The following is a 19,241-nucleotide window of genomic DNA, read 5'->3' on the forward strand; positions in this document are numbered from 1 at the left end:
GGAACTATGAAATAAACAGGGAATTCTGATCTGTTGGTTGTCGCTTTCTTAGCAGACAAAATTCATGGAGGACAGTGGAGAAATGAGGGGAAATGGTAGGAATTGTAGAAGAAAAATAGTAAAGAGAATCAATTTATTTTTTACTCGATAAACGATTGTTAATTATAAACAACATGTAAAAGAATCAATTCAATTTAAAATTAAATAAATTTTTAAGATATAATTTATATTATTATCTAACATATTCTCTTAAATAAAAATTTTTTGAATTTAAAATTTACACCGATTCATTTTATTTTGTATTTAAATTTTATCAAATAAATAAAAATAATAAAATTTAAACTCATGATCATTTGGTTATTCAGAACCAATTCAATCTAAAAACTTAAATTATTATATAAAATTTCAAATTATAATTTATATTTTTATCTCGTAGAACAATTATCCTTAAACATATAACAGGTGCTGTAAAAAAAAAAAAACATATAACAGGAGTTCTTAGATAAGAAATATCAAGATACCAAACCCAATCTTAAAATAGAGATAAGAATTCCTTAACAGAATAGGAAATGGAATGACTTTCTGCTGAAAACTATATATTTCAACTAATATATTAAACCACGTTGTAAGAAAATAATATATTAAAAACTATATATTTTTAAAATAGGAAATAGAAATCGCTAAACCACGTTGTAAGAAGTAAAATTTCCAAATAATCAAGTCAAATAATGTCTGCACGAGTCTTGGTCTGCTCTCCACTCTCCTCTGTTTGAAAAAAAAACAAAAAACAAAACTATCAACCATGACGAGATTGACTATCAGGACTTGCTCTAAAACTTGTTGATAATTATTGGTTGAACTTTAATTATTGCTCCTGCTGTCTGGCAGCTATTTTCCATCTAGCCTCTCATTGTTTTCCATCGCTTGGTATGTTTCCAAGGGAAGTGCTTTTCCAACTGTGAGCACTGCAAGGGAGGAGAAGTTCCTCTGGGATAGGAAGAAGAGATCGGTCATCTGTGGTGATTTCTTTGTCAGTCCAAATGTCGAAGGTGCGATTCTCAGTGGCCTAGCTGCTGCTTCAAAGCTCACAGAAATGCTTCATTAGTTGCTTATAATGTTTCTTTTCCCCCATTGTTACTTTCTTTTCTTTTTTCTTTCATGTAGTTTGCTCCCCCATTTTATGAATGTTAATCGTGTCTACTACTTCTTGTAGAAGCTGTGATTATTTGCTAAAAATCCATTTTCTTTAGATCAGCAGGACTCAATACGAATTACAGCAGGAAATTGTATTCTTTTCAACCTATACTCTCAGCTCTCTTTACCGAACAACAAAGCAGTATTTGTATTTTTTTACAATCTTAACCCATTTTCTTTTATAATTTTGATTGTTAATATTTGACTGAATCATTATATATGAATGTCGTCAATAATTAATGACAGTTGAGTGAATTCTTCAATATATGGTTAATTATAGTACAATTTGCAGGACTTATCAAGCTGAGAGCAACATAAGAGAAGTGATGAAGGCAAAAGTTTAAAACAGGAAATAAATACAAAACTTGGAAATTTTGATAAGCGAGGGGTCGCAGATATGAATTATAAATTCATAATTTTATTCTCTCTAAGAAATAATGTTGATTAAGTCTCATAATTTTATTGTCTCTAAAAAATAATGTTGATTAAGTCTCCGGTCTCCTTGTAATTAGGTATACAAAACCTTAATTAGATTAGAAACCTACTTAAACTAGAAAACAAAATAAAAAAAACTAAAAATACAAAGGAAATAATCATGAAATTCAAAACAATGCATGAAATTCAAAAAAAAATTAACAAAATTGGCCCAAACCGGGTCTCTAAGGTTAGATTTTTATATCCAAAGATCCGATGGTCCAAGTAGCTCCATGAAAGCTATTTATTATTTGTGAAAAGCGGGAATAGGAGTCGTCACCTAGTATTTTGGTCACTAGAAACCCTAATTAATCTCAGAGATCGGGTACGGGGACTGATTGCGTAAAGGAAAGGTATTAGCACCCCAAATACGTCTTACCTAAGGTAAGCTGCATTGTTTAATTGTCTAATAAAAAACCTAAGATTTTATCGTGTTTTCTAATTGTTGGTCTATCTAAGGTTTAAGAAAAGTCATTTTTCATAAAAAAAAAATCCTTATATATCTTATCAGGTAAAAGTCTATCCATTCTAATATCTATATAAAAGAAACTATATTTTTAATATCAGGAATACATTTTACATATAAATTCATAATCCCAAATACTAAAAGAAAACAAAAAAATTTTTGGAATTTTTGAAATATTGGTCTAGTTCTCATGGCTCTAATAAACTTGTTATTAAAGCCAAGATGCATGTTAAACATATTTTTTTAATTTTTTTGTGTTTTCTGTATGAAAAAATGATATGATTTTTTTTCATTGAGAGACTTGGCTGTATGCATAAAAACAAAATATATATTTTTTATTTTAAAATTTTTTTTGCAATGTTTTAACAAAAACCTGATATTTTAATACCGGATTGATATCTTTACGATATAAAAATACAAATCAATATTAAGCAAAATTGATAAAAAAGAATATGCTGATGGTCTAGCTCGGAGCAACTATGAACTGGTTACTATGCACAGTAACCGACTAATTATATTTCTGCTGCAAAAACATAAACAACACACATTTCTGCATGCAAGTAAACACCAGGAAGTCGAAAAGGAGAAGGAGAGTGTTACCTGAAACAATGGGGCTCTGGTAGCTGAGTTGGTTGTGGCTTGTGGTGGCGGCTAGGAAGAGTATGGGTGGCGGTGTCGTGGCTCGAACGAGAGAGAGAGAGAGAGAGAGAGACGATGGCAGAAATCAGGTGTTGGAGGCTGATTGTTTTGCTGATTTTGGACCCGAACATCACCACCCCTGGAACATGAAAATCAAATCTATTTATAGGCGGTGGAAGAGGGACACTTTATCTCTCATGGTGCAAAATATTGGCCCTTGGTTTAACCCGAAAGCTTCCCAACCATTGGTTCAAAATAGCAATGATGAACTGTCAGTTTTGTGCAAGAAAATGGCTAGTTGAGTTGGCCACTTTGGGATAGTGCCACCGCCTCTGAAGCCTCTATCAGCCCGAACGATTTATACTAGCGTGTAGTCAAGTGTCAAGGGATCGTTTTCATGCAAGTTTCATCTAATTTGAGGAAGAAACGAGGCGTCAAACGCCTTGGAAAGGAGGCCCCTCGAGTAGGCCCTCTGAAGAAGAAGATGAGTAGTGTTTCTTCTGCCAATTATGCTTTAGCCTTTTAATTTGTGATTTATCTCTAATTACATCCCTGAAGAACTTCAACTCAAACCCCAGATTTTAATGCCCTTTCCCTTTGGTCTCTAGTTTTGAATTTATTCAATTAAGTCCCTAATTGGGCATCAAACTTCAATATTTATGCAATTAAGCTCCTAATTTGACCAAATTAACTCTCAAAAATTTTTATTTGACCCCAGAACTTTAATTTCTTCTAAGTAAAGCTCAAATTGACTTAAAAACAAATTTACTTACAATCAAACCCTCCATAAATTTAATTAAACCTCCAATAAAATTTAATTGAGTCTATAAATATTTGTTTTTTTGATCTTTTTTCTTCAAATTGAATTTTCCTTGTCAACATGACTTTTCATTTGTAAAAAATATACTGTCAAATTTTAATCTTTGAACTTTTTAGTCTTCTCAATCAATTTTTAGCTATTTTTTAGGCGCTCCGACATCCTCTTGTCACTGTTATTATTTTTTGAATTTTTTTGTTTTTTGTCCTAATATATTTTTTTGAATTTTTGAAAGAGAAAAATGAATTTGATGAATATCCAAAAATGGGTTAAAAGGTTAAAAGGAGGAGTCAAAGTGTGTTTGCTTAATTACTTTGTCCACTGCAAGGTGCGCCCAGTAGATAAATATATTCTAATTTTTTTTTATTTTCGTGTCTTTTTTCTGTTTTTTAAATTTAATATTAATTATTTTATTTTTATTTTACACTTTCTATTTTAAACCACAAGTATAATATTATTTAATTTTTTTATAAAATTTGATTTTATTTATTATTTGAATTTACTTTTATCCTTATTAAGAAATTAAATGGAAAGAATTAGAAAAATAGATGCAACCAAGATTTCTTTTCTTAAATGGACAATAAAATCAATAAAAATAAAATAATTATAACTAAAAATAAATATAAGAAAGAGAGGAGTTTAGAAAAAGCCTGAAATTGTAGCAGACATTAATGTTATCTTTAGAACAAAAACTCCTCAAACCTTTTAATCATTATTTTTGCAAAATTGAATTAATAAAATATATATAAAAAAAAGTGTAGTGAAACTGAGATGAAAATAAACCTTTTTATTTTTCTTATATATTATTTATTTATGCATTTTGTTTTACCTGATATAAAGAATTCACCATAATGGCTATGCATGGGCATATTTCCTCCACGTCTCCTGTAAGAAGATGCGGTACTGAGCATTTGCATGCTTCATTTCCACCTCTTTAAAACTTTCTTGCCTTCCTGATAATGTTTCCATACCCTATCTATAGCTCAGCCACATAATCAATGCCACCTATGCAGCCATTATTCTTATTATCTAGGGTTTTAGCAGGCGTGCAGACCACATAGTTGAGGATAAACAGGAGATTGTGAAAAAAGAAAGGCAGAAGCAAGTTCAGCAATGGCAGCCTCAGTTATGGCTTCATTGAACCTGAAACCATCGCCATTCACGGTTGAGAAGTCTTCAGTGAGAGGCCTCCCAACTCTTTCAAGGAGATCTTTCAAGATTGAAGCCAGTGGTGTCAAGAAGATCAAGACCGATACGCCTTATGGTCTGCTTCTTCCTCCTCGTATAACATACATATATATTACTCATACCCTTTTCATATGATGCATGCATGCATGCATAAACATACATGTAGAAGAGGAAAACACAAATCTAATGCATTTTGTATGATTTGGGAGCATGAGAGAAGCTGATCTGTGATAGAAACATAAATGGAAGGTTTCTTTGAAGGGCCCATAATGATCTTCCTCTCCATTTCTGGAAGAAAGTTTATGATAAGTGCTTGAACAGAAAGTGAAATGCAAAGTAACAAAACAACAAATTAATTAATCATTGATGAATATTATAAAAGATTATGATAGTGATTTGATCTCAATAACTCTGTTTCCTTGCACTTTTTCCTGTTTACAGGCAAGTACGAGTCCTTTTCTTTCTCCTCTGATCTCTCTCACCCCACTCAAATATAATTAATTAAGAAAAAATAGTAATTATTAATTGATTTTTTCTCCTCATGTTCTTTTCTTTTCTTGATTTTCATTTCCTCATTTAAATCCTTCTTTCCTTAGTCTAGAAGGGAGTTGGATCTTGCCTGGACTGTACTTATTGTAGCATTTAACAATTCATATACATTCATCTTGTGTTTTCTTGTTGATTTTTAGAAGCAAAAGAAATTACTTAAATAACATAAGATGGATTAGCTTAGAGTCTTAATTTTTGGTGTCCAGGAACTGGTGGTGGCATGAACCTGAGGAACGGGGTAGATGCATCTGGAAGGAAGCCCAGGGTTAGTGTGTAGTGCTTTAATTTGCTTTCAAGTTTATATTGTCTTGTTTTACTTATTTTTTTGGTAACGATTTTAAATCTTAACACTCTAAGTTCTCTGGAAGTTTATGAAAATTTTAAGTCCAAAACACTTTTATTCGAAGAACTGTATGAAAAAATTATATAAATCATATTTTACCGTCTCTTCTAACCGCTTAAGTTAGCTAAAAGTTATAGATCAAAAAATATTGTACTCGAAATCAATCCTCGCCTCTCTTGCTAAGCATGAGTATAAGAAGCTCCTTGCCCTCGATGTAGTTATTAGTCAAAAATTCATGGAATATATAGCAGCCTAAGTTTGAGTGTTTTTACTGAAAGTTTACAGGTGATTAAAACTTGATCCTGCAGGGAAAGGGGGTGTACCAATATGTCGACAAATATGGTGCTAATGTGGATGGTTACAGGTAACTAAAACATCAGCTAATTTTGGCTTCTGTGATTCTTCATTTACATTTGTATTTGTGGCTCCTGCTTGAGGTTTACATGAACATTTATACCAGTATTAATTGGTCTGATAATTAGCAATGCATCTTGTAATTAGATAGTTCAAGTTAGATATGCATCTGTGATTAAGTCCTTGATAACACATATCTTTTCTGCTGATTGAAATACAGCCCTATCTACAACACTGATGAATGGTCCCCATCCGGTGATGTCTATGCTGGGGGTAAGTAACTCAATGCGTTTCGAGAACTATACACCCATGATGCGGAGAAAGAACATTAAGTTATTGATTTCCCTGTTTATGAGGTCAATTTATCTGTTGATGACATGGATAATGTAATATTTACAGGCAAGACTGGCTTGCTAATCTGGGCTGTTACCCTAGCTGGAATCCTTGCAGGAGGTGCACTTCTTGTTTACACCACAAGTGCTTTAGCACAGTAGACTTCTGCTACTCTAATTTACAGTAATGTATCATATAGCCTGTCCCAGTGATTGTCCAGAAACATAAATACTTCCTCCTCCTTGTGAATCCCTATGTGTAATTTTATTCTCCCTTGGACTTGGATTGCAATGGAGTACATGTAGTCTGATTTTTCATGCGAAATTCCCTCATTATTAATTCTATTGCTGCTGCTGTTGTTCTTTTGAGATCATATTCATATTGCTCTATTCTTTGATCACATTCCACCTAGTCCTAGGTTGCTGGTGGTGGTGGTGGTGTCATGATAGATAGTGGTGGTGGTCTCTGGAATTAGTTGATGAAGTTGTTAGCTTACTTTCAGAATTTTTCCCTTTAAAATGGAGGGTGAGAGATGTTCCTGTGCCACAGGTCCGGCAACACAATATCCAAAGAGTATATTCCCATCTTGGGATGCTACGCCATACACAGAAAAAAAAATATTGCAAGGAAAACAATATTAAATACCGTAGCTAATCTCTTGATGATCCATTCTAAGCCAATGGTGTCACTCCAGCTGTCATGTAATCAGGTGGGGCATACTCCAGAACCACCTAGTTTGAAACACCTGGCCATCCTGATAATGTTTGCAATATCATATCCAGATTTCAGCCACACAAGCAATGCCATGTGGCAACATCTGTCACTAATTATCATCATGCTATCGCTTTCATTATCTAGGATGATAGTATTTTATTGGAGCTCAAGACCAGGAGGAGGAGGGCAAAACAAGCAGAGAGCAGATCAAGCAAAGCTTAAACACTAATTAATCATGGCAACCAGCTCAGTTATGGCTTCATCAATGAGCCTGAAACCAGCTCCTTTTACAGTCAAGAAACCTTCTCTCCCAAGTCTTTCAAGGAGATCATCTTTCAAAGTTGAGGCTAGTCGTTCGAGGAAGTCCAAGACTGATCAGCCTTATGGTCTGTTTCTTGATTGATACATGTCCATAGAATATTATGTTAATTAATTAATTACCCTTTTCATTAATCATACACTTATAATTCTTGTTATTATTATTTTGGTATTGCTATATATAATTGTTGAAGAGCTAATTAATGTTAGTGTAAGCTTAATTTTATACTGGTTCGTTTTTTTTTTTTTTTGTTTACCATACCCACTATGATTAATAAGTGTAATTAATTGATTAATAAAGTAATTAATTGATTGATTCCTGTGCAATTTGATGGGACCTTTAAGGCCATGAATTAGACATCTTTATTTATAAACAAAAATGCTTCGGACATCTATCTTCTTGAAATATTTAACCTTCGATCTTGTATTAATTTACCATGTAATCAATGAATATTACTTTCTCAGTCACATGTCTGCTTCTACTAAGCAATTTAATTAAGAGCTTGTTAGGAAATTAATTATCTTAAATATCCAACTAAGGAATTAGGAATCTCTTCTTGCATGAACCTTTGCAGACAGTTTTTCCTTAATTTTCCTGTACATTAAAGGCACCAGATATACGAATAAGATCTTTACTGGCTAATACTTTTCTCTTTCACATCGAAGATTTACGTGCTATTAATCTTTTTTTTATTGTTCAATATAATTTTTTTTCATCAAATCATTTTTTTTTCAAAAACGCATGCATGAGCATCTGCGTGGCCTGTATTTTTATGAGTATGTTTTGTTCCCTTTACTTGAATACTTGAAGAAAAAACATGGATTGTTGTACAGGAATCAATGGCGGCATGGATTTAAGGGGTGGGCTTGATGCTTCTGGGAGAAAGGGCAAGGTAATTATTTCTAAATCCATTGCCTTTTTCTTTTGGAGTATGTTAATAAATATATACATACATACGCATGTATTTTTTAAAATATTTTTTATTCGAAAATATAATAAAATAATATTTTATTATTATTTTTTAAAATTTATTTTTGATATAAACATATTAAAATTATCTAAAATGATAAAAAAAAATTAAATATAGTTGAATCATAATGCAAAATGCAAAACAGGATGTAAATGGCCATTAAATTACCCTTCTTAATGAATTATTTTGTACTAACAGAGAGTCAGTGATTAGTAATCCAATTTCTGGGCTGGATGCAGGGAAAGGGAGTGTACCAATTTGTTGACAAATATGGTGCTAATGTCGATGGATACAGGTGAGCTATCCACTGTATATTTCTGAATATTTTTCTGGTAAATGGAGGCATAAAGTATATGACCAGAGATTGTTATTTGGTGGTGTTTAATACACAGCCCTATCTACGACCCCAAGGATTGGTCTCCAAGTGGTGAAGTTTATGTTGGAGGTAAGCGATGCTGCATTTTGACAATTGATTTCATGATGCAAGAGAATATTTCTTTCAAAGATAAATATCTCATGTAATTCCCAGTTTAAGAGCTCAGTTTATTTGATTTACAACATGAACAATGTAATCCTTGCAGGCACTACTGGTTTGTTGATCTGGGCTGTTACCCTAGCTGGCCTTCTTGCAGGGGGAGCACTTCTTGTTTACAATACAAGTGCCTTAGTACAGTAGAGTTCTGTCATCATATCCTATCCTAATCTCTGTGTATTACTTTCCCTTTTGATGAATTCGCCTGTACCTTGTAACAATTTCCGTGGATTAATAATAACTAGTGTAAGATATACTTGTTGCTCTTCAACTAAACCTCGTCACCTGAAAGAGGAATCTTATGAATTCTTAAGACATGTTTTCATTGAGATGGTACAGCACATTCAATGGACCATCTAGTGGATGGTACAGCACATTCAATGGACCATCTAGTGGAGCTGTAAGACTTCATAGACAAAACCCTGGTGATGAACTGATCCAGCCCTAGTTCTTTGCTTGAATGAATGGTTTACATGATTTCTTTTGATTCAAAAACATGGCTATAATGTATTCCCCTCTAATTTCTATCCTTCATAACGGGCTGCGACTCTGCGAGTACAAAAGATCAATCTGGCAAACACCTGTTGTGAGTTACTGCTGTTACCATTTGACTTCTGCTGCTAAGTCGCCTTTAAGTGCAGCAGGAGGACTTGTCGTTGCCTCTGCAAGATGAAATTATTTACGAGGAGATTTGACGGGAGATGTAACTGAAATTCTTGATTGGTAATAAAATTTTGTCCGTTTTATTAGGCGGAGGCTGGAGGCTAATGAAACAACAGAGGATATATTCATTCTGGTCAAGCCCAGCCTAGGCAGACCGGTGCATCCACGTCTGTTGGTCAATTCAGTTCAAGGGTTAAATTGGCTGCAATCAGTTTTCTTGCACTTTGTTGTGGAAGCATCGCCAACGCAGAATGTTGATGAAGGGGAAAGAAAGGGAATAGCTTGATTAATCAGAAGCCGCCCTGGAACCAGTTTTTAGCCGCTGGAGTCAGTTCCATGCGCCATTTGAAGACGGCTAACATGCTGATGATTGTAATGAATGTATCATCTATTTTTTTAATATTTTTATTTATTAAATTATCCCTAACCAAACTCAATAATAACAAAAAAAAAAATTAATATTGCAATGATAAAAATAAACTAAAACTAAAACTAAAACTAAAAGTCACACTTTTTAATGTAAAGTTTTGTCCTTTATAATGATTAGCATGTTCATTTATTGAGTTTGGTATTGATTGGTGAAGATGCATTTGAGAGGAGGAGGTATATGAATGTGGTAGTGCAAAGAGCTAGGCATCCCCCGCTTAGAGATTACATTCACTCTACTGTTTCTGGGCTTCTTCCTTTTATACAAAAGGTTGGTTCTTGATATTCCTCTCCTTAGCTTACTGTATGTCAATGAATGGAAAAGAGAACTTTTTGTTGGTTGTTTTTTAATGCAGTAGTGTTGATACTGTTAGAAAAACTCCTTTCTAATACTTTGTAGAGATCTGGTATCTCAATGTGCTTACAGGTATAGAAACGAAAAACTTTTTGCTGATTGATTTTTAATACATAGTTTGAAATGCTAGTAGAAATCTTGGTTTTGTTGATACTTGATTGAACTTGGTCATTCCTGTCTCCGTCGTGTGTGTGTGCCACCAAGTTGGTTTGCAATGTTCCTGCTCTACAGTACTCTTTGGTTTTCTTTCCTCAAATTCTTTGGCAAAAATAGAATTTAAAATGTTCATATTTACTGGGTGAACTTTTTCAAATGTTTTCTTAATGAATTCGTTCTGATCTGTTGACTGCTTTCCTTGCTCTGTTGCTAAGTTTTACACGTGGTGTTGTGGATTCTATCCTCTATAAGATAGGCCGAATTGGAGTGTTTATTTTGCTGTACAGCCCTAAAAGCTGGTCCATTTACAATGGTGAATAGATTCCCTTTTCAGCTGAGTTTACCCTGCTTTTTTAATGCCATTGAGAAAACTTTTTGTATGTGTAACCATCTATTCTATGCTTCAAAATAGGGACTGGTGTAGAAAGTAGCTGTAATTTTCTTTATAACATCCCGCTAGAGAGGAGAGGTTCATTTTCAAGCTCACAGTGAACCAGTCTTGTGGCTCGAAAGTGGAAGGAGAGTTTTCTCTAAGATCATTCTTGATGAAGTTGTATTTGCTATAAGGGGTGGTTTTGAAGAGTTAGGTATAGATCTATCACAACTAAATAAGAATTTGCTCCATATAAATTATATAAATGAGTTAATAGATACATTTATGGACCAGCGAGACAAATCTAGATTCAAAAAGAGATCTGGTAGCACTAGATCTAAATAACAGCTTAAAACTTTTAATTTGATTGTTGGATCGCCCTTAAATATTTACAAGAGTTTCCGAATGCTATTTTTCTTAGAGTAATTATGCTCGTTATTCCGAACGTCAGATCTGTATATTCTGAAAATTTCACCTTGTGGTCTGATTTTAGTAATTTTTATGATTTTTTTTATTTTTTTTAAATTTCATGATTTTTTTTCATGATTTTTTATTAAGATAAAGTTTTCAGTCTATTTAAAGCTTTGTAAAACTCCTAGAAAAATGAACTTGATGACTGTTATTTTAGTGAAAATAAAACCTCCAAAGTTAAATTTATATCTACCGCTCCTTTTGCTAATTAAAATTCTTATGTTTTTTTATTTGTTTGTTGCTGTCTTTAGCTTCGCGTGCATCAATTCTTAGTTAAACTGTCTGTCTCGAAAGGTCTTACCAAAGTTCTTCCACGAGGTACTTGGTTAATTTGTGTGAAGCCAGCCACCACCAGCCACCAAGATTGAATTAGAGAATGTGAAACCAGCCACCTAAGGAGTCAACAATGGTGGGAGTCAACAATGGTGGTGAAGCCATCCTTCCTTAGTCATAAATTGTAGGCACCAAACTTGTGCCACTTGCCTTGCCCCTTGTATTTACATGGATGCTTGCCTATAAATAGGCAATGCATCCAAGCATTGTAAACACACCACAAGAGAGAAACAAGAGAGGAAGAGAAGAGTGAGAGAGGGAAAGTAATCCCACAAAATTGTGAGGTATTTGCGAGAGAGTAAGTGAGGTGTTTTCTCCTATTAATAGAGAGATTTCAGTTGTTCTCCTATTAGTAGAGAGAGGTTGTAATTCCCACATTACTTAGTAAAATCCTTCTATACTTGCCCGTGGACGTAGCCAAATTGGGTGAACCACGTAAATTCTTGTGTGTCTAATTTCTCATTTTATCCTATTCTTTGTCTTTTATCTTGTCGGGTTTGCATGCCAGTATCCTAACAGTGGTATCAGAGCCTTCTGGTTGGTGTTGTTAATACACAAAAGTTATTCGTGTATACGGTACTATTCACGTCTACGACACTATTCACCTATACGGCACTATTCATCCATACGGTACTGTTCACATACGCTACTGTTGGCGTATATAGAAAGTCAGTGCGGTGATTAAATACAGTCTAGGAAGTTCTGTCTAAGGAGATTGGGTTTTAAGCGGGACCGTTTGTGACCCCTCCAATCTTTCCTGGGAACTTACTTAGTGAAGTATTATTCACACGATACTATTTCTATATACGTTACAGATCTGTGAAACGGTGATAGCTGAATAGATCGCGGTGAATACAATGGCAGCAAAGTACGAGATAGAGAGGTTCAAGGGGAGCAATTTCTCACTGTGGAAAATGAGAATCAAGGCAATCTTAAGGAAAGACAATTGCTTGGCAGCAATTGGGGATCGGCCCGCGGAGATCACTGATAATGCAAAATGGAATGAAATGGATGGCAATGCTATTGCTAACATACATTTAGCATTAGCCGATGAAGTGTTATCAAGTGTGGCGGAGAAGAAAACAGCTAAGGAGATATGGGAGACTCTAACAAAGCTATATGAGTCCAAGTCTTTGCACAATAAGATTTTCTTAAAGCGGAGACTTTATACCCTTCGAATGGCAGAAACCACGGCGGTGACTGACCACATCAACACAATAAGAACTCTATTTTCACAACTCACTACGTTGGGTCAACAAATAGAGGAAAGTGAACGAGCAGAGCTTCTACTTCAAAGTCTTCCAGATTCGTATGATCAGCTCATTATCAACTTGACCAATAATATCCTCACAAACTATTTAGTCTTTGATGATGTTGCAGCCGCCATCTTGGAAGAAGAAAATAGGCGCAAAAATAAAGGAGACAGAAATAGTTCAAACCAAGCAGAGGCATTGTTGGTGTCAAGAGGGAGATCAACGGAGCGTGGCTCCAGTGGGAGTCAAAGGCAGGGGAGGTCCAAATCAAGAAGTAAGAAGACTGTGAAATGCTACAACTGTGGCAGAAAAGGGCACTTCAAAAGGGATTGTTGGTTTAAAAAGGGTATAGAGAACACTGTAGAGTCATCAAAACCTCAAGGATGTGTTGCGAGCACCTCAGAAGATGGGGAGGTTTTATATAGTGAAGCAGCGACAATCTCTACAGATAGAGAAGAGCTTACTGAGGTCTGGCTAATGGATTCAGGAGCAACATGGCATATGACTCCTAATCGAGATTGGTTCCAAACATATGAACCCATCTCTGGAGGCAAAGTGTTCATGGGTGATAATCATGCTGTAGAGATTGCTGGCATTGGCACCATCAAATTGAAGATGTATGATGGCTTAATTCGTACTATTTCAGGAGTGCGACATGTGAAAGACTTAAAGAAGAATCTTTTGTCCGTGGGACAATTTGATAGTCTTGGCTGTAAGATCCGAACAGACAATGGAATAATGAAAATTGTCAAGGGAGCGCTGGTGGTTTTAAAGGCGAGAAAGACAGTTGCAAACATGTTTGTATTAATGGGAGAAACACATCATGGGGCAGAAGCGTCAATTGCATCAGCCAGTCCTGCAGAAGAGAAGACGATGATGTGGCATCAAAAACTAGGCCACATGTCAGAGAAAGGTTTGAAAGTTCTCTCTGATCAGAAGTTACTCCCTGGGCTTACAAAGGTTACTTTACCCTTTTGTGAGCATTGTGTTACAAGCAAACAGCACAGGTTGAAGTTTGGCACATCAACAACTAAGAGCAAATGCATCTTAGACCTGATTCACTCTGATGTTTGGCAAGCACCGGTTGTATCCTTGGGAGGAGCAAGATACTTTGTATCATTCATAGATGACTTCTCCAGGAGATGTTGGGTGTATCCAATTAGAAGGAAGGCAGATGTGTTCGCAGTCTTTAAAATTTTCAAAGCGCGGGTGGAACTTGAATCTGAAAAGAAGATCAAGTGTTTGAGGACTGATAATGGAGGAGAATATACCAGTGATGAATTTGATAACTTCTGTCAACATGAAGGTATCAAAAGGCAGTTCACAACGGCATACACTCCACAACAAAATGGAGTGGCAGAGCGGATGAACAGAACCCTATTAGAAAGAACAAGAGCAATGTTGAAGACTGCAGGTCTAGGAAAGTCATTCTGGGCAGAAGCAGTCAATACCGCCTGTTATGTGATAAATCGATCTCCATCAACTGCAATTGAGCTGAAGACACCGATGGAGATGTGGACTGGAAAGCCAACTGATTATTCTCGATTGCATATATTTGGAAGTCCTGTGTACGTGATGTACAATACTCAAGAAGTCAGCAAGCTGGATTCAAAATCCAGAAAATGTATATTCTTGGGATATGCTGATGGAGTGAAGGGGTATCGCTTGTGGGATCCCACTGCCCACAAGGTAGTCATCAGCAGAGATGTTATATTTGCAGAAGATAAAATGCAAATGGAAGAAAATAATAGCATTTTAAAGGAGACTACAGAAGTCCAGATGGAAAATACTCAGAATCGTACTTCTTCTGAAGCTGCACCAGAGCATGAAGAGCAAGAACAAATAGAGTCTGAAACTCCTGAAGTTCGGCGGTCGACTCGTGAAAGAAGACCACCGGCTTGGCACTCAGAATATGTTACTGAGAGCAATATTGCATACTGTCTTCTAACAGAGGATGGAGAGCCATCAACTTTCCATGAGGCTATCAAAAGCACAGATGTATCTATGTGGATGACAGCAATGCAAGAGGAGATTGAAGCTTTGCACAAGAATAACACTTGGGATCTTGTTCCGCTACCACAAGGAAGAAATGCCATTGGCAACAAATGGGTTTACAAGATAAAGCGTGATGGCAATGATCAAGTGGAGCGGTATCGTGCAAGATTGGTGGTGAAAGGGTATGCTCAGAAAGAAGGGATAGACTTCAATGAGATATTTTCTCCGGTGGTACGACTTACTACAATCAGAGTAGTCTTGGCGATGTGTGCTATATTTGATCTTCACTTAGAGCAGTTAGATGTGAAAACTGCATTTCTTCATGGAGAACTTGAAGAAGAAATTTATATGCTCCAACCAGAGGGTTTTGCTGAAACAGGCAAAGAGAACTTGGTTTGCAGGTTGAACAAATCTCTATACGGTCTCAAACAGGCGCCGAGGTGTTGGTACAAGAGATTTGATTCCTTCATAATTAGCCTTGGGTACAACAGACTCAGTTCAGACCATTGTACGTATTACAAGAGGTTTGAAGAAGATGATGTTTTCATCATTTTGTTGTTGTACGTGGATGACATGTTGGTAATAGGCCCCAACAAAGATCGAGTCCAAGAATTGAAGGCACAGTTGGCTAGGGAGTTTGATATGAAGGACTTGGGACCAGCAAACAAGATTCTAGGGATGCAAATTCACCGAGATAGAAGTAAGAGGAAGATTTGGCTTTCTCAGAAGAATTATTTGAAGAAGATCTTGCGACGCTTCAACATGCAAGATTGTAAGCCAATTTCCACCCCACTTCCTGTTAACTTCAAATTATCCTCAAGTATGTCTCCTAGCAATGAAGCAGAGAGGATGGAGATGTCTCGAGTACCGTATGCATCAACAGTGGGAAGTTTAATGTTTGCCATGATATGTACAAGACCAGACATTGCACAAGCAGTGGGAGCAGTTAGTCGATACATGGCAAATCCTGGTAGAGAGCATTGGAATACTATTAAGAGGATCTTGAGATACATCAAGGGTACCTCAGATGCTGCCTTATGTTATGGAGGATCAGAATTTACTGTCAAGGGTTATGTTGATTCAGATTTTGCTGGCGACCTTGAGAAAAGAAAATCCACGACAGGTTATGTGTTCATAATTGCAGGAGGAGCTGTGAGCTGGGTCTCTAAACTTCAGACTGTTGTAGCGTTATCCACAACAGAAGCTGAGTACATGGCAGCTACACAAGCTTGTAAAGAAGCAATATGGATAAAGAAACTTATGGAGGAGCTCGGGCACAAACAAGAGAACATTCTTTTGTATTGTGATAGTCAGAGTGCCTTGCATATTGCAAGGAATCCAGTGTTTCATTCAAGAACAAAACACATAGATGTTCAGTATCACTTTGTTCGCGAAGTGGTGGAAGATGGAAGTGTAGATTTTCAAAAGGTTCACACAAAGGAAAACCCAGCAGATGCTTTGACCAAACCAGTCAACACTGATAAGTATATATGGTGCAGATCCTCTTATGGCCTAACAGAAACGTAAGCAGCATGAAGATGGCAAGTATAGAAAGGATAGAAGAATCACAGAAGATCATGTGTGAAGACTTGATTAAATCATCAAAGTCTTCAAGTGGGAGAATGTGAAGCCAGCCACCACCAGCCACCAAGATTGAATTAGAGAATGTGAAACCAGCCACCTAAGGAGTCAACAATGGTGGGAGTCAACAATGGTGGTGAAGCCATCCTTCCTTAGTCATAAATTGTAGGCACCAAACTTGTGCCACTTGCCTTGCCCCTTGTATTTACATGGATGCTTGCCTATAAATAGGCAATGCATCCAAGCATTGTAAACACACCACAAGAGAGAAACAAGAGAGGAAGAGAAGAGTGAGAGAGGGAAAGTAATCCCACAAAATTGTGAGGTATTTGCGAGAGAGTAAGTGAGGTGTTTTCTCCTATTAATAGAGAGATTTCAGTTGTTCTCCTATTAGTAGAGAGAGGTTGTAATTCCCACATTACTTAGTAAAATCCTTCTATACTTGCCCGTGGACGTAGCCAAATTGGGTGAACCACGTAAATTCTTGTGTGTCTAATTTCTCATTTTATCCTATTCTTTGTCTTTTATCTTGTCGGGTTTGCATGCCAGTATCCTAACAATTTGGCAGTAATTTGGTATGAATTGTCTGCTCTTGATTGGTCAAAGTTGCTTGATCCTTAAAATCCAAGCAAACGCTCTTGCTGTTTGCTGTATGATTTAGCTTTTTAAACTCTCAAGGCACTTTAGAGGTGAGGATTGAACTTCTCTTTTACCAGATTGCAGGTGGGAGATAACTGCTAGGATGCAGAGTTATGGATCCCGAGATTCCCGACAGACACAAAGCAGTGGCAGCAACCTCCATTAATAACCCCAATAAAATCCATGAGTAGCGAACCTCTGTCCGTGCAGTTATATTTGGAACATCCGAGTTTATCAGTACCAAAACCTCAAGAGGGGAAGAATTCATAGACAGCTGGTTCACATCTACAAATTTACTCTTAACTTGTTTTACACATCATCTTGAATTCTGTTTCTTGTTTAGATAAAACTTTATAGCAACATTATCACTAAGAACTGTTTCACCCCTTTTGGTTTTTCTCACACAGGCACACAGCAGTTTTAGAGTTTTAGTAATATGAGGTCTGGCCATAGTTCCATAGAACCGTAACTTCATTCGAGACGGTATACCAGGCACACAACAGTGTTACAGCTTGAGCAATATGAGCAATTTATTTTTGTTTGAAAATGCAGGTAGTTTTATAAGTTAATGAAATTCGTGATGCTTTTGTAATTCACTTGTTTTCTTTACTGCATTTTGCAAGACAGCTACAAAAAGCATGGAGCACAGGGTAGCCTAGGTAGGAAGTAGTGTTTGCAAGCACTTGATGAGCAAATCCAAAGTCTTCCCTCTGTGTACGTTTCTTTCTTGAGCACCATATAGCCACAAGCCTCATCAAGAGTTCACTAATTTTACAAGGGCCAACTCCTGAGACAAAGAAAGTCCACAATAACCAAATGATCCAGGCCCATATGAGGACTTTTCTCCCCGCGCAACAAAGCAGCATTAAACCACATTCTGCATTCCAACCGGTTGATTTTGTTTCTCCAAAGAACTCAAAAATGCATGGAAGATCCATTCTTTTATGGCTACACAAATATTCAAAATCCTGTCTGTCACAAAACGGACTACTATACACGATCACCTCCTGCCGTATTTCGAAAACCAGGATCAATATGGATTCCATTGAGGCAAAAATCAAGTGGAGGAAGAAGACCCAAGAAGAAAATATATCAGAGTGCAAAACCTTGACTGAGCAATGGACTTACAAAAGAAGCCATTTTTAATACTAAAGCTCAAGTCCATCATCCAATCACAAAAACATCAGTCTGTCTTTCTAAGAGACCTTGAAGAGGAAGTTGGGTTTCTTCAAAAATGGAACTTTATGTCTGTCATTGAAAAGTACCCTTCAATTTTTCGTGTTGGTGGTGGTAATAGCAGCACACCTCCTTTTGTTACTTTCACTGAGAAAGCTGAAAAGATTGCAAGAGAAGAGGCTGAAGCAAAAGAGTTAATGGAGCCCATTTTGGTTAAGAACTTGAGGAAGATGTTGATGTTGTCAGTTGATTGTAGGGTGCCCTTAGAAATGATTGAATCCATTGAAAATGAATTGGGTTTGCCTCAAGATTTCAAAAACTCATTGATTCCAAAGTACCCAGATTTTTTTCAGTGAAAGATTTCAATGGGATTCTTCATTAGCGGTTGCTTCTCGTGAGGAAAGACTGAGGCTTGAAGGTGTTCCTGCTATCAATCCAACGAAAAAGAAGGCTAGATTATCGAAAGATGGTAACTTTCTTGGTCCGTTTGCTTTTGACATGGGTTTTGCTGCTGGTTTTAGGCCAAACATGGTTTATATTGAGGAACTTTGAGAGGTGGCAAAGAATGGAATTCCCTTCTCCATATTTGAATGCTAGGAGATTTGAAGTTGCTGATCCAAAAGCGTCAAAGTGTGTGGTGGCAGTGCCTCATGAACTTGTTATGAACTTGACTTGACAAGCTGGCTAACTCAAGAGAATAGGAAGAATTAGAGAGAATTAGAGAAGTAGAAAAGGGAGATGATGAATTGCTTCTGCAATCTGTTATTTCTTATTTGTCTCCTCACAAATTCTTGATACCATGATTTATATACAATGAACTCTAGCCTCCTGGCTATCTAAACTGACTATCTAACTAACAATTAACAACTCTAACCAGCTAACTTTCATCATATTCACAGTTATAACAGCTACTAATCAATACTTCATC

The 19,241-nt window shown here is 36.2% G+C and overlaps 2 protein-coding genes and 1 pseudogene across 2 annotated transcripts; all 3 read left to right on the forward strand.

The window, feature by feature from the left end:
* Positions 1-4,567: 4,567 nt before the first annotated feature.
* Positions 4,568-6,701, forward strand: LOC133703957 (photosystem II 10 kDa polypeptide, chloroplastic-like). The gene is made up of 5 exons (XM_062128707.1): positions 4,568-4,854; positions 5,534-5,592; positions 5,979-6,034; positions 6,245-6,297; positions 6,424-6,701. Exons 1-5 carry the CDS (start codon positions 4,704-4,706, stop codon positions 6,516-6,518), a joined length of 414 nt encoding a protein of 137 aa, XP_061984691.1. The 5' UTR covers positions 4,568-4,703; the 3' UTR covers positions 6,519-6,701.
* Positions 6,702-6,845: 144 nt separating this feature from the next.
* LOC133703958 (photosystem II 10 kDa polypeptide, chloroplastic-like) lies at positions 6,846-9,168 on the forward strand. The gene is made up of 5 exons (XM_062128708.1): positions 6,846-7,457; positions 8,224-8,282; positions 8,600-8,655; positions 8,753-8,805; positions 8,942-9,168. The coding sequence occupies exons 1-5, from the start codon at positions 7,307-7,309 to the stop codon at positions 9,034-9,036; spliced, it is 414 nt and encodes a 137-aa protein (XP_061984692.1). The 5' UTR covers positions 6,846-7,306; the 3' UTR covers positions 9,037-9,168.
* A 126-nt stretch (positions 9,169-9,294) lies between these two features.
* Positions 9,295-19,154, forward strand: LOC133703956 (protein WHAT'S THIS FACTOR 1 homolog, chloroplastic-like; annotated as a pseudogene).
* The last annotated feature ends 87 nt before the right edge of the window (positions 19,155-19,241 follow it).

Source organism: Populus nigra, chromosome 9 (genome assembly GCF_951802175.1).
Source record: "Populus nigra chromosome 9, ddPopNigr1.1, whole genome shotgun sequence".
NCBI classification, from domain to species: domain Eukaryota; kingdom Viridiplantae; phylum Streptophyta; class Magnoliopsida; order Malpighiales; family Salicaceae; genus Populus; species Populus nigra.

Excerpts from the sequence above, each read along its gene's own strand:
- LOC133703957 (XM_062128707.1), top strand. The coding sequence starts at position 4,704 with ATGGCAGCCTCAGTTATGGCTTCATTGAACCTGAAACCATCGCCATTC. Across the intron at positions 4,855-5,533 it reads CAAGACCGATACGCCTTATG|GAACTGGTGGTGGCATGAAC; the intron begins GTCTGCTTCTTC and ends TTTGGTGTCCAG. Across the intron at positions 6,035-6,244 it reads GCTAATGTGGATGGTTACAG|CCCTATCTACAACACTGATG; the intron begins GTAACTAAAACA and ends ATTGAAATACAG.
- LOC133703958 (XM_062128708.1), top strand. The coding sequence starts at position 7,307 with ATGGCAACCAGCTCAGTTATGGCTTCATCAATGAGCCTGAAACCAGCT. Across the intron at positions 7,458-8,223 it reads CAAGACTGATCAGCCTTATG|GAATCAATGGCGGCATGGAT; the intron begins GTCTGTTTCTTG and ends ATTGTTGTACAG. Across the intron at positions 8,656-8,752 it reads GCTAATGTCGATGGATACAG|CCCTATCTACGACCCCAAGG; the intron begins GTGAGCTATCCA and ends TTTAATACACAG.